Source organism: Callorhinchus milii, unplaced genomic scaffold (genome assembly GCF_018977255.1).
Source record: "Callorhinchus milii isolate IMCB2004 unplaced genomic scaffold, IMCB_Cmil_1.0 Scaffold11, whole genome shotgun sequence".
Taxonomy (NCBI): domain Eukaryota; kingdom Metazoa; phylum Chordata; class Chondrichthyes; order Chimaeriformes; family Callorhinchidae; genus Callorhinchus; species Callorhinchus milii.
Genome location: NW_024704752.1, coordinates 14,650,660 through 14,665,619, shown reverse-complemented (window position 1 = coordinate 14,665,619; position 14,960 = coordinate 14,650,660). Strand labels below are relative to the sequence as shown.

The following is a 14,960-nucleotide window of genomic DNA, read 5'->3' as shown; positions in this document are numbered from 1 at the left end:
ACAAAAAGTGTAAATTCTAACAGTGGAGCTCACAAACACTACTGTAACATCGCTGGTTTTTACTCATGATTTTCCATTCAGTGAGTTCCTGATCTCAGCCAAAGTATTCCACTAAAAGCGCTAATACGTTTGGCAATGGAATGCGGAATCGAGCCAACCCTCTGTTGTGATCTTGGTCGTCTATAGCTCCTGAGCCAGACGGGTCCACAGTATTCCAGGGCACTGAGAGTCATAGCACAGCCAGGCAAGCTCAACGGCAGGACTTGAAAGGCAGACCAGTCAATGGGATTCTTTACACTCAGTTCCTGTTATTCCTGCAAACCAAAGCCCTAACCGGCAGGTCCGTCCCAGCTGGACAAGCAGTGGGAGAGCTTGCCAGCCAGTGCCATCAATGGCAACCTATGCAGTTTTAGCTGGTTAAACTCCAACAGTACCCCAACGCACATTCTGGGATCCCCAAGCCTCGGGCTCTTGCCAACCCGCGCCCAAGTACAACCCCCNACCACCCACTGGGTGGGCTTCCAGCAGCAGTAAATGGTGGGGTTTGAGCAGCAACTGTTACCCTCTCTGTACAAATCAAAGTGGGCATCAAACCCTGGATCCATGAGCCTGTGTTCCCAAACAAGATTCCTGATAATCCCTTCCTCTCTCCAGGGTGCACCATGTACTGACTGAGAGAGAAAAGGAGAGCAGCAGCTTTACAGGGTCTCAAACTACAGCTGGTGTGGAGATGAGGGAGTTAAAGGAAAATACAGTTTCACAGAAACACCAGGAACAAAGGCTAAGGTGAAAAGTGAAAGTAAACCTGTGATAACGATCTGTGATAGGATCAAATTTCCAAACTCCTTATCTGTAAAAAACATTTCCCGCCAAAATCAGGCTGGAAAGGCTGACGACCAGCAGTTATTTGGGGATTTTCTCTGTGTAAATGGTTGTTAAGTTGCAGAACACAGGACTGTGAGGTGTGTACAGCAGGTAACACTGCGTAGATAACACCTGCCAATTCAGGTAAGAATTGCCCAATTCTCGCTGATATTCCAGGTACAAAACAAAGAATCATTGTTCCCGCTCTATTTCCCTCTTTCGCAACCACTAAACCCTGCCCTTTCTCAAGCAGAGCTGAGCATTGAAATATCCTGCATTCCCAACTGCCGCTGTAAGAAGGAAACTCTTCGCTCCAACAATCTTCTCTCTGCTTCTCACGCTCTGTTGTGTCCAAACATTAGCTCTCCTTCAAACAACCAACTGGATAAATTGCTGCTTAGAAAAAAGTTTGAGGCTTTGGAGAGGGGCAGATTGAAATGAACTGAAACTTGTTTGTAATCTTTCATATTTTTCAATCTGTACATATACAGTTGAAAATATAATACACAGGAATATTTCACGTTTGAGCGTAATAAATACGTTTTCAGTACTATAATGGCATAATGTTAATTACCCGTTAATTACTTTACTCACAAGTGAATCATTGTTCTAAAGATTTTTTTTCTGGACAAAAGCAATCCTATATTTCCATTTCCCCATATTTGTAGAGCTTACAAGGCATGTATAGTTTCCTATTTATGTATTTTAAGTATATTAAGTATATTTCAACACTATGTAAATCTGAGGGGGGGGGGGGGGTAATCATTTTGGAGGGATTATTTGCCCCCCAAAAACAATAATAATAATTTGGTCACTCAATCCACGACTGTTTGTGGGACACTCCTGTGCACAATTGGCTGCCGCGTTTTGACCACAAAATATAGTCAATTCACTTTACAGTATAATCTGTGAAGCACTTTGAGACGTCTTGAAGACATAATAAGCGTACTAAACAGCCTCCTCCTGTTCCCAAGTTCCTATGGTCTTGTATTTTGTGGCCGAACGTGGCAGCTATTGCACCCAACAGTGTCTCATACAATAGTTTTTGTGCAATGTTTTCCCTTTTAGGATCAGACGAGATACAGGAATAAAATACAAAAGGCGCCCAAAAACCCGACACACAAGATGAATGTTAATATCTTGAAACTTGCTTCAGGTAATAAATGATTATTGTTCTTAATCTGAATTATGTTGAACTTTAGAGGAGCGAATATTTGATGAGGATAAATATAATTTTGTTTTCCAGTAATTGGAACGTGCGTGGTGCATGGAATAGCAATGGAGGCCATTCCCACCACAGTCATACACATTCCTGTCGGAGAACATGTCCTGTTCCCTGTAACCTTCCACGACAACGTTCAGTATGAAGTGACCATAAGGCGGCGATCTCCATTATCTATCAAGATATTAGGATGGAGACCCAGTAGCTCGGAGAAACCTTATATTGTGCACCCACTGTATCAACGCAGGATTGAAATCTACTTGAAAAGATATGTAATGTTGAAAAATTTACTTATTGCTGACAGTGGGGAATATGAAATACAAACTAACTACTTTGAGGCAGTACTGAAGAACCGGGATCAAAGCATTTTCAATTTACAGGTGTATGGTAAGCATTGGGATGTCCTCCTGACATGAAAGGCGCTTTACAAATGCAATTTTGTTTTGTATTTGTAATGTATTGTACTATCTTTCACTCTGTAGACTATGACAAAAATCCAACATAAAACTAATGTTAATGATTGCTACAGGCACTTGGTAAAATCTGTCATGATGCGAGACACTATATTAAATGCAGGAATAATTATTATTACAATATGTGTTACAGAACCAGTTTCCCAGCCTGTGGTGACCATTCATGGTAACTGTGGAACAGCAGACAACATCACTCTGAGGTGCTCTGTCTCCAATGGAAGCAATGTAATGTTCCACTGGGAAAAGGACTACTTATCAATCAATGACACATATGCAACAGAACTAGTCATAGATTGCATTAATGCAAAGGAGCACGACACCTACAAGTGCATTGCAAAGAACCCAATCAGTAATGCAAGCAGTAATCCAGTGTCATCAGGGTGCTTTGATGGCAATGATTCCACAGGTGAGTTTTGGTAAAATAGTCTATGGTACAACAGCAACTCTATTTATATATCTTCAGCAAAGATCAGCCTTTACACATTCACTCATTGGTGACATCTACAGAATTTGTGAACCTGTTAATAGTAACCATGAAACTATTAAGAATATCTTGATCTTATGTCTTTTATAATTCATCTGTAATATTTAGTAGTTTTCAAACTTCTATTATAGTGGCACTGTCAGTTGGGACTGGGGAAGGTGGAGGTGAAGGAAGGAGGGTGACCGAAAGCACGGTCAAAGAGGAGGGTCTTGAGATGGGTCTTGAAGGAGGCAAGGGATGGGGCGAGGCAGAGGGACTGCAGGATGGAGTTCCAGAGGGTGGAGGCAGAGTAGCCAAAGACCTGCCCGCCTTTGGTGGGGCAGGCGAGGCGGGAGACGTGAAGCAAGCCGGAGCCTGCTGAGCAGAGGGCGCGGGCAGAATGGTAGGGGGTTAGGAGGTCGCAGAGGTAGGGGGAAGCGAGGCCATGGAGGGCTTTGAAGGTGAGGACCAGGATCTTGAACTATATCCCCTGTGTGATGGGAAGCCAGTGGAGTATGATTTAGTTAAGAAAATGCATTTATTTACCTTATAATCTATTTCAGATAATAGTCGCCATAGGATTGTCCTTGTTCTCGTTTCATTGTTGATTGCGATTCTGGCTATAACCACATTTGGCTACTTTCTACATGAAAGTAAATCAAGTAAGTGTTATTGTCAAAAGTAAAAAAATGTATAGCTTTGTGTAATCTTTATAGATAAAACAAATGTTTTAGATAAATATTTACCAAATCAGTTAAACAGGTTGTCAAAAGATTATACTGAAGCATAGAAGGGAATATGAAGATATTAGTAATTACAGATTTAATTTCTTGTTTCTCATTCATTCAAGTACCTATTTGGTGTCAGACTTGTGCAGCTTTATGAACGAAAGTGGGTTATATCAGTGAACTTGGAGAGGATGTAAAAAAAACTAGAATAAAAAAAACTGATCTAATGGTCACAAAAATTACGCTTCAAAACGAATGCTGGAATCAATTAAACTAGTCAACAATATAAAAAAACTGAAAGATAAAGAATATCCCAGATTAAAACTTTCTGTTCAAGGTGGAGTGATGTGATGTGTTTAATTTAATGGAAGCAGCATATTGGACTACTCCACACTGGAGCCATCTGATCCCCATAAAAGTATTATATCAACTGGGTACTGTTGAGTATTTGCCAGAACTCATTTTAATAGGATCAGACAAGTTTGTGAAAAGCCTAGCAACTGAGGGCCAGTCGATATGTTTATGTACAACTTCATTTAGCTTGATAAAGAAATAGTTGAATAGTCTTTTCTCCTAGTTTCACTATACAAAACAAAAGAAAATTTCTGGGACTAATAATCCCTTCAAAGAAAAATAAATTGTATAATCTGCTGTGCGCAATTGGCTACAGTGTTTTGCCCACAAAATTTACAGTTAATTCAGTTTGCAGTTATATTCTGTGAAGCTCTTTGAGACGTCTCAAAGATGTGATCAGGCGCTATATCGAATGATCAAATGCAAGGATTATTATTATTATTTTTTTTTAATCATACTTCTTTACATGTTGTTTCTTCAGGACGAGGATGCAACAATGGGATTCAATGAAGCAATTTAACAACCCAAGATCTCTTTTCAAACTGAATTTAATCAGAGCTAGATTTGGATAGGTCTTTTCAAAGAACCAGCAGACACGGTGGGCCAAATGGCCTCTTTCTGGGCTGTATAATTCTGTGAGGTGCCACAAACGTAAATGATCAAAATTTTAAGCCATCTACATTGTGTATTTTTTTTAAGGTGAATGATTCAAGTTACACTGAATCAAGTTATTTTTCTATACATCTCTATTTTGTCATTTTATAAAACATTTGTATAATTTGTACTTTTTATGACACGAGAAACATAAATGCTTAAATCCAAGTAGTTTTTGGTTTGTACTGTATTTGAAATGAAATTGTGAATGCACTAGCTGTCTTCTCATTAAATCTTGTTGATATAAATTCTTTTGTCTCTTTGGGATTGTTTTCCTAGTACAGATATTAGTTCGATACTAATTCATTTATTCATGTCCATTTATTCTCTACAACTGCATCACCCATTTACAAAATATTGCTGTGCACAAATTAGCTCTCGCGTTTGCTTCAAGCAGAAAAGACATTAACGTATGTGCGAGTCAGAAAAATAAGCAAACAGCATATTAACAAACAGTCGCTATAGATGTACCAGTAGGAGGAAAAACCTTGAGGTTCTGTACAGCAAGGCACTTCAAACAGCACTTCACAAAATGATTAGGACTCACTGAAACTCCCTCAAGGGGGCTCTGTGACAACACCAAAGCGAATTAAACACTTGTCCAGTTTGCTTTTCCAGTGACAGCAGCAGAAACGCAGTGTGTGCAAACTGTACAGTTACAGTAGAGCTCATACACTGCCATAAAGTCACTGTTTCCAAAATATTGCGGTGCACAATTAGCTCTTGCTCAGGATTCTCCTTTTGGTGAGTTCCTGATCTCAGCCACAGAAATTGTGGGGAGATGAGTGGAAGCATTTGCACTAAAGGAAGGAGAATCGAAGGACACTGTACCTTGAATGAGTCCTTTGAACTTACTAAGAACTAGAGATACAGCATTATTAAGAATGAAACAAAAACAGAAGTCGTTAGGAACACGAGACTCGTCGACTCACTTTCCTTTCTCCATAGATGCTGCCTGACCTGCTGAGTGTTCCCAGCGACTTCTGTTTTTGTCTCAGATTTCCAGCACCTCTGCAGGATTTTTGCGTTTTGATTATTATGAATGAAACGGATTCAGATACAGTGAAAGATTAAATGCACAAAATTAACCAATCAAAGGTCCAGTGAAATTGAAGTTAAATTACATACATCACTTGAAGTCTATAGTGTAAGGCAGAAAATGTCAGATTACTAAATGAGGTGAAATTTTCAGTGCTTAAAAGCAACTTTTTTATTGCAGGAAAGCAAGCAAGCAGAAATGCACAGCTGCATCACACCAATCAGCTTGCAAACACATTTAGCAAATGCAAAGTTTCTGCAAAGCAATACAACTATTTTAAGAGGTATACTGGGTCCCTCCTGCCTTCACATGAACCGCGCGCAATGCTAGAGTTGTCCTTGATAATGTTGTCATTCCAGCATTTTTACTACGTACATCATAGAGTGTTACTGTTGTACTGCATGTCAGTGGTCAAGATCATGACTTCACATGATCGCCTTGTTCCTTCCTCCTTCAAGGCATGAGTCAAGACCCTCCTTTTTGCCCATGCCTTCAGCCGCCCTCCTACCTCTCTACCCTCCCTCATCCCAACCTTGCCCCCACCCCCTTCCACCCCCCTACGCTTGGGTCCTGATCTCCGACTGTTCAGCGCCTTGGGACATCCTCCCAATGTGAAAGGCAAGTTACAAATGTAATTTTGTTGTTGTTGTTGTTCATATGAATTGCTGAATGGACAAGATTATCTTGCGATGAGTAAAGTTGGGCAAGATTGACAATTTTGCTGCAGAATTGTGCAAATAATACTAATAATATTCCTTGCATTTGGTATAGCGCCTTTCATATCACCGAGATATCTCAAAGCTTTTCATGGTGTACACTACAAAGTGGATTGACTTTTGTCACAGCAGTAAAATGCAATCTGTTTCCTTTGCTCCTGTGACAGATTCGAGCCTTCTCTTTAATATTGAACTGACTAAGTGCAGTTGGATCAATAACACTATCAGCTAACCACCCCTACAGTAAAATTTACTAAAACATCCTAAATAATGGGCTCCTCATTCTGAGGTTTGTTAAAATTTTATGTGGCGTTGTCGACTTCCTGACTTCAGCAGTTAAAGAGCAAGTTAGCTGAACAAGCAGAGGACTCAGTGATAAATATTTGATGCAACATGTCACCAACGAGCAGCGAGAATCTATCTTGGACTCCACTGAGATAGATTCTAGAAAAAAAAAATTGATACGCAAAGCCAGCGTCAATCATTGACAAAATACTGGCAGGAAATCATTCAAAGCCACACGAGTGATCAAAAAAAGCACACACAAGAAAAAAAGACACCAAGCAAGAGTCTTGCTCTGTTACTTTAGAACACTGCATCCTCTTGTTACATAAGAGTTTGTTTGGAGCTGTGAGACAAGTGATGTAAACACGTGAATGGGATTGCTCAATGCTTTACACAACAGAGATGCAATTGTAATTTGGCTTTCAAAACTAGGTAAGCACGAGAGTATTGCTGTATTTTTTCAGTAAATTGGTCATAGGTAACAAAGCGCATTGTGTCTCTTTATCGATGTACATAAACTGACAATCAAAATCCATGGACATATGTCCGAGGGGAGAAATAAGTCTGGCAGTCAGTTGCAAACTGTTGTTTAAAGTGTTAAGATTGATGATGATTATTAATCTTGTGAAGCACTTTGAGACGTCTAGAATAGCTTACAAAATAGCTTATCAGCATTGAATATATTACTCGCTTATTTTTTAAAAAATCAGTAAATTCAGAAATTGTGCTTTTTTTTCCGTATGAAATTTTCAAATCGAGGTTAGTAATTTCCCCACTGAATGTTTTGTGTTGGTTCAGGTTTTGCCAGCACTATAAATTGTCAAGGATGACATCTCAATAGAAGTTGGGGTGGAGTGCTGCAATGTCAGAGGTGCCATCCTTTGTTTGAGGCTTTGAACCAAAGTCTCATCTGTCTTTTTAGGTGCATGTTAAAGATCCCATAGAACTATTTGGAAAGAGAAGGGATTTTCTCCAGAGTCCTGGCCAACAAACCCTCCATTTACTTCCTAGCTGTTTGGGACATATCGTACACAAATTGGCTGCCACATTCGCCAGAAATACACAGTACCTACAGCAGTTTAGCAGCTTACCATTATACCAGTGCCTTGGGACATCCTCCTGACGTGAAAGGCGCTATACAAATATAGTTTGTTTACGTTCCTCAGAGCACCAATAGTAAATAATAATAACCCTCGCATTTGATAACAGCATTTTTGCCTTAAAGTTCTATCCAATATTGTTCTGTAAGGTCTGGTACCTTGTAATAATAATAATAATCCTTGCATTTGATATAACGCTTTTCACGTTCTAGACGTCTCAAAGCGCCTCACAGAATACACTGCAAAGTGAATTGACTGTATATTAGTGGGCAAAATGCGGCAGCCAATTGTGCACAGCAGTGTCCCACATACAGTCGTGGATTGAAGTGACCAATTTATTATTGATTTTTTTCTTGAGGGATTATTATTAGGCGTGTGGAGTAAGGAAACTTGTCCCAAGGTTTCGCCCTGCCGGGAATCAAACCCGGGTCTCTCACTTGAGAGGCCAGTGTTCTAACCACTGAGCTACAGGACTGCACGGGAGTTGTATAATTAGTGACCCAAATTGCATATTAGACATATTTTTGTTTTACATTTGGATGTGATTAGATTTTTGTTAATATTAAAAAGTTCCAAGTTGCTGCGGAAACTGATTCTGGTGTTTTCACACCTGGTGTATTTATACATCTCAAGTGTGAATCACATTGTTCTTCAAAACTATTGCCTCTAAGTGCCTGAGAATATCTAAACTGCACTTTTGTCAGTGAATTGAGATAAATGTACAGTGGCCCTATGAATCTGGAATCTGGATAATTTCTTTTGGAATCCAATACAAATGACTTATGAATAATATTGATTACATATCAAGAGGTGTCTCAATATGCTTCAGAGGAATTACCTCAGATGTGGTGACAGTGTATTTGTAATTGAATTGCGGCAACCAATTTGCACCCAGCCTGACAAACAGCTCTTTAGAAAGAACACAGGGCCTGATAGAGACAGCAAGCAAAGACAGCAAGAAGCAAGCAAAAAATAATAAATTATTATTATGGCATTTAGGCAAAACACCAAAATTGAGTGTTCATTTTTGAAGCTCCTTATTAAAGTTATTTAATAATGTTTAGAATGCTCCTTGGAATTCTGGATAGCCCATGAGCCAAGTGCAAACCATACCTGCCTTGTTTATCAACATCAATCTTAATAATTGGTATTGAACTTATTATACCAGGGTCTCTCAAAGCACTTCATAATAATTGCTATCAAGTATAATGACTCTGTACTTGGACGGCTACACAACAGTCAATTTGCATGCAAGGTCCCACAAGCAACCATGAAATGGATTCATGATAAATAATACTAAGTCTGATACAATGTATTTCACATCGAGCGGGCATCTCTAAGTGATTCACAAATTTTAGTATATTTTGAAGCATACAGGATAATTTGCACACAGCAATGTTCCACAAATACACATGACATGAATGACCAATTATAGGCGATTGTTAACCAGGAAATTGTCATGGGATCATTAATGTCCACCTGACCAGGCAGACCAGACCTGTTTGACTTCATATAGATGACACTGTCTGGAAAATTATTGGGCAGAATACTGTGAGAAACCTTCTTCTCTATTTTTAAAAATGTCATGAGATCTTTAACAACGTTAAATGTCCCACAACATTCTGACTCAGAGAATGTTATCACTTAAACTGCGCGACTACAAAGCACACAGCTCTTGAAACTATCTCTTCCATGTGGTCTCCGAAATAGGACTCCAGCACAATGAGATCCCATTGATATTGCATATTTAGTCGCACATCACAGTAAGCATATAGTAAATACCAGCATAAAGAAGAAAAAAATATTTTTTAAATATTGCAAAAATCAGCTTGATATTCATCATTTTCTGTGGTTTGGGTTCCCAGCATAATTATTTGCATATGCTGAGATGTTAATTGGTTGAAGGTTTGTGGTTTGTAGTCATTTGTTTCTGGTAACATTGCAGATGTTTAATAATTTACTGGTGTTATCTATCAGGTACCGGTTAACCAATGCCTGTGTCACTGTGTCACTGGGGGCAGGGATTCTTCCGACTCAGCTACTGTTAACCCTGAAAGTCAAAACCCTGATGAATAGGGTAAGCCTAGCTGGACAAGCAGCAAGGAAACTTGCCATACAGTGCATCAAATGGGAAGCTATGCAGTTTTCTCAGATGGTTAAACTCCGTCAGTTTTCAAATGCACAGTCTGAGGTCTGCTTTGGATACTCTTGAACGAGGTGATGGTTTTCTGCGTGTGTCACTCCCCCAAAAAGCCTGTATTCCCTTTTGCAGGTTTGCATCATATATAACTCTGTGTGTTGGGACAAGAACAAAAAACTGATTATAGAAAGCTAAGGAAATGAAAACATTCGATAAGAAGAATTCAAGTAGTCTGAAGAGCAGGTGTTCCTCGACTGGTATCAAAACTTGGATTTTCATTCCAGGTAACGTATAGCATCATATGAACACTATTTGATAGAGACTGTAACCATTGATATTCATTCATTTTTTATTCATTTTTGTTTCTTAGTTTTCCATCTGATTACGGTGACTGGAGCAGTGACATTGGCTTCATTCGGAACAGTCACTAATGTAGCTGTTGGAGACCAAGTCTGGTTCCCTGTAAATGGCCAGCTTGAAGCTCAGAGTGAAATTACATTTTCTTACAAAACTCCATTCGATACTAAAATTGCATCATGGACAAAGGATATATCAGAGACAACACATTCTATACACCCACTCTATAAAGAAAGAGTGAAATTGAATCAGAACGGCTTTGTGCAGTTGGACAAAGTGCAGGTCAACGACTCTGGAGTTTATGAAACTCTATTTGACTACCTTGATACAAAGATACAAACAAGCAATAAAACAGATTTTGAATTGGGTGTGTTTGGTAAGTACCCTCATTGGTAAGTCCTATGTATTATTATTTGACAATTCCATTAGTATTTTGAAGAAAATAAAAATCTATATAATTTTGCAATTTTAATTTATGTAGATTTATTATGAGTTATTCAGAAATGTCTAGTTCCCAACAATTCTGACAGCAAGCATTGAAAATGTACATAAATCCATGTATTGAAGATACAGAATGAAAGGTTGCAAATGTGTAAATTTTTAATTAGGATGAAACACGTTTATTTCATGAAATCGTTAGAACAAAATCAAACGATTCATGGAACAATTTTGAACAAAGTACCCAAGTCATTGTTCTTTGGTCTGCTTTAAGCCCTTAAAAAAACTAGATGCTTTGCTTAAACATAAAATATTATTGTAGCAGAAAAATAAACACCCATACAGATTTTTATTATCATGAATATTAAGAACTTTGTTGGTAAAACGAAATCCAAATCATCCAAAAGTGCTTTTGTGGTAATGGAGTCTAAAGTTTAGTTGGAGGGTGGGAGAAGAAGAGAAGGATGGGTGGTAACCAAGTCTGTTCCTGCTTAACCTGATATCTGTACTATTCATCCAAACTTCTTGTGATGTTGTGCGCATTCACCTAACCTTTGTGCGTTTCAGAACTAGTTTCCCAGCCTGTGGTGGTGATTGCTGTGAACTGTTCGCCTCTGAATATCACTCTGAGATGCTCTGTCTCCAATGGAACTAACGTCACATTTTATTGGGAAAAACGCCACCTATCCGGAATTGTCAATGACACGTATGATGGGAATGTACTAGTAATAGACAGTGTGAGAGAAAATTGTCAACACGAGTACAGGTGCATAGCAGAGAACCCGGTCAGTAAAAGAACGAGCGATCTGATGAAAATAGAGAAGTGTAAACGGAACGAGGACAAAGGTGAGAGAATGGAAAATCAACACTCTTGGAATAGAAGTGAAATGACGATCTGCTTTTGCGTCTCATTTCACTGCTCAGAATAACAGATGTCAATTATCAATTTGCTGCGTAAAAATCATCACACTGCAGATACTTCTACATTTCGATCATTGATTGGGTTTGTGTCTGTCAAATGTTAGGCTGCATTGGAATGTATGATCATATAATGTGCATTCAATGTTGAAACTACATGGAGAAACGATCTAGGTATTAGTAAGAAATCGAATTGTATATTAATAAGCATTTTTATCCATCTCTACAATTGCTCACCCATTTCTGCACTTTTTTGTATTTCAATTTTCAATCAACATCTGTATTGAGTAGTGATTTCCATTGAATCTATTCATCACTAGTTATTTGGCTTTCATGTCAGTTTCACTGTCAGTGATGTAAATCTGTTATATAAAAAAGTTTAAGCTACTTTTGCAATTTATTTTAGGTGAGCTGTTACGATGGATTGCTCTTGCCATTGGTGCATTGTTTTTATTATTAATAATAATTTGGATTTCAACAATGTATTTCTGCTGTAAAAGAAGAAAAACTGCCAGTAAGTTCAACCACTAGACAAGTGAGTGGATTGACAACAATATCAATATCAATCCACATCATTGGTAGATTGTCAGAATATCTTCTGTGACAGAAAATTTAAGAATTTTGGCAAATAATGTAAGATTAGATTAGATTAAAAAGATACATAGAAAGCAATGAGATAATCTGAGAACACATTTAATATTTTTCAAACATTTGAATTGTTATTGAAATAGTAACCACGAACATTTTAATGGCTTAACAAACGGATGTATTTAACATTGTAAGAAGTGTATCCCAACCCATACAACATTTTTGCCCTTTAAGACCTATGAATGATTCTATACAAAAGGCTAATTTACCCTAGTTTGTCCAAAACTTGTCTTAAATATAAATTATGTCAATTCTGTGTCTTTCAGATGAAACAATACCAAAGAACAAGGAAGGAAATGCTACCAAGGAATATCCATTTATTGAACCCACATATTCTACAAGAATTGGTTAAAAAAGTACATTCTGATTATTCCATTGACAGCAAACTTTTGCATCAGATGAGGACAGGCTTTTAGAGCAACCATCTGGAAAAAATGACATGGATCAGAATAAATGAACCCTTGAATCAATGTGCATTCACAGTGGCTATTTCTCCCCAGGACTCTGTCAACAAAGGAATAGTGGTGCTAAGTGAAGCAAAAGGATTGCACGTCGTTTGTGCAGCTTTATTGTTACATCAAACAAAGCAATACAATTACACAACAAGTTCCAGGTTGGCACCAAACACCGATAAACACAACAAAAACATATTCATTGGACAGAGGTTACATTAGATTTTTGCATCTCCACCAAGTTTCTGGACTTCCAACAATGATCAAGGTAAATTTATTACATTTGTCCTGATTACTGTTGACCTTGGCTGAATCCTGTTTTACCACCTAATGGATATTTTGCAATACACTGTATACACTGTCCTTATATAATCTGGCTTCAATCTTGAAACCAAATGCAGAAAAGATCTAGGTATAAGTTGCAAAGCCTGAGCAATAAATAGACTCAAATTTCATCTACCACAAGACCAAATATATACTCATTTTCTTACCCTTATATCCGACCCAGATCACGTCTGCTAACATTACTTCACGGATTTCATCTTTGCATTATTAGCCTACATTTCACAGTAGAAGTCTCATGATAAGCCACTGTATTAAATGCTATTATTATAATAATAAATACCATAAAGAAAAATGCTTGCATTTCCTTTGGTCGTTCAGTTTTGGGTTCAATTCTTCGATGAGCAAAAATATTGACAATCAGTAATATATAGTATGTAACCAGATATTTAGCTGTATACACATACATTTGATTATATTGTTCTGTATTATTGAATTCCAAAAGTAAGGATTATTATTATTATTATTAACTCCATCGTTAGTCTTTCCATTTCCCTCAGTAACACTGCAACTAGATCAATATTTATTTGGGTTCTGCTACTGAGAAAATGGAAATAGCATCAGCCGCAGACTGATATACTTTAAAAAGTAAATTTTAATGAAATTCTAAGCCAACCTATAGGTAAAAATTCCATTCAGCATTACACGCAGTCACAACAACAACAAATTGCATTTATATAATGCCTTTCATGTCAGGAGGGCATCTCAAGTCACATATGGTAATGCACGACTATAATGCAAAATCGCATTAAAAACAAAGGGTTACGAGAATGTGGAACAGACTTCATAAGGTCAGAAATACAGAATCAAATGAGGAACTTAAAACAAGAGTGACAGATATTTAGGAAACATTATCAAACAACACAGCAGTGTAGCCCTCATCCCTGTTCCATACAGTAATTCGCCGTGGGAAAATATTCATTTTCTCTACTTGTGCTCAGTGTCTCGGCTCAATTGTTTGATCAGATTTCTCAAGGGTTTGAATGTGCGTGCCCCAACAAATATAGAAACAAGGTTAGCAATAACATGTGCGTGTGAGTATGGTATGCGTGACTGTGGTGTTCATGCGTGGGAGAGAGAAAGCAAATGGATTGTTTTTGTAACCAGACATCTACAAAGGGTTCAAAGTACCTAAAATACTTTGTGTGATATGAAAGAATATCTTAAGTTAATTCTGCTAATGTTGTCATTTTCCTCTGTTCTCAACGGGTAAAAGAGAAGCCTATTGAGCTCATTGTGGAGTACTGTAGCTCAGTGGTTAGAGCGCTCGCCACACAAGCAAGAAACCTGAGTTCGATTCCCGGCAAGGCGAAACCTTGAACAAGTTTCCTTACTCCACACGCCTGATAATAATCCCTCAACAAAAAAAACAAGAATAAACTGGTTATTTCAATCCAGGATGGTCTGTGGGACTCTTCTGTGCGCAAATATACAGTCAATTCACTTTACAGTGTGTTCTGTGAAGCGCTTTGGGACATCCTCCCGACGTAAAAAGCGCTATATCAAATGCAAGGATTATTATTATTATTAATTGACTGCTGCATTTCGCCCACAAATATACAGTCAATTCACTTTACAGGATATTATGTGAAGCGCATCAAATGCAAGGATTATTAGTATTATAATTATCACCCACAAGTCCTGATGAATGTAGTGTTCAAAAAATGTTGTGTTCAAGGATTCAGAATAGAAATCCAAACTTGAGTCCACAAACTGCATGATTTAGATAAGTTACTACTATAATGTTTATGAACATCAAGCAGTTCT

The 14,960-nt window shown here is 38.0% G+C and overlaps 2 protein-coding genes across 6 annotated transcripts; both read left to right on the top strand.

The window, feature by feature from the left end:
* Positions 1 to 858: 858 nt before the first annotated feature.
* Positions 859 to 5,006, top strand: LOC103174843 (hepatocyte cell adhesion molecule). Of its 2 annotated transcripts, none has more exons than XM_007887440.2 (6): positions 859 to 962; positions 1,933 to 2,020; positions 2,111 to 2,473; positions 2,693 to 2,965; positions 3,586 to 3,684; positions 4,586 to 5,006. In XM_007887440.2, the coding sequence occupies exons 2-6, from the start codon at positions 1,990 to 1,992 to the stop codon at positions 4,612 to 4,614; spliced, it is 795 nt and encodes a 264-aa protein (XP_007885631.1). In that variant the 5' UTR covers positions 859 to 962; positions 1,933 to 1,989; the 3' UTR covers positions 4,615 to 5,006. The 2 variants fall into 2 exon arrangements, with proteins under 2 accessions (XP_007885631.1, XP_007885616.1); XM_007887425.2 differs by having other exon boundaries at positions 859 to 1,008.
* Positions 5,007 to 7,085: 2,079 nt separating this feature from the next.
* LOC103174825 (hepatocyte cell adhesion molecule) lies at positions 7,086 to 13,477 on the top strand. Of its 4 annotated transcripts, none has more exons than XM_007887403.2 (6): positions 7,086 to 7,230; positions 10,171 to 10,322; positions 10,409 to 10,771; positions 11,401 to 11,679; positions 12,158 to 12,265; positions 12,666 to 13,477. In XM_007887403.2, the coding sequence occupies exons 2-6, from the start codon at positions 10,238 to 10,240 to the stop codon at positions 12,749 to 12,751; spliced, it is 921 nt and encodes a 306-aa protein (XP_007885594.1). In that variant the 5' UTR covers positions 7,086 to 7,230; positions 10,171 to 10,237; the 3' UTR covers positions 12,752 to 13,477. The 4 variants fall into 4 exon arrangements, with proteins under 4 accessions (XP_007885594.1, XP_007885587.1, XP_007885578.1 ...); XM_007887396.2 differs by lacking the exon at positions 7,086 to 7,230 and adding an exon at positions 9,891 to 9,975; XM_007887387.2 differs by lacking the exon at positions 7,086 to 7,230 and having other exon boundaries at positions 9,966 to 10,322.
* The last annotated feature ends 1,483 nt before the right edge of the window (positions 13,478 to 14,960 follow it).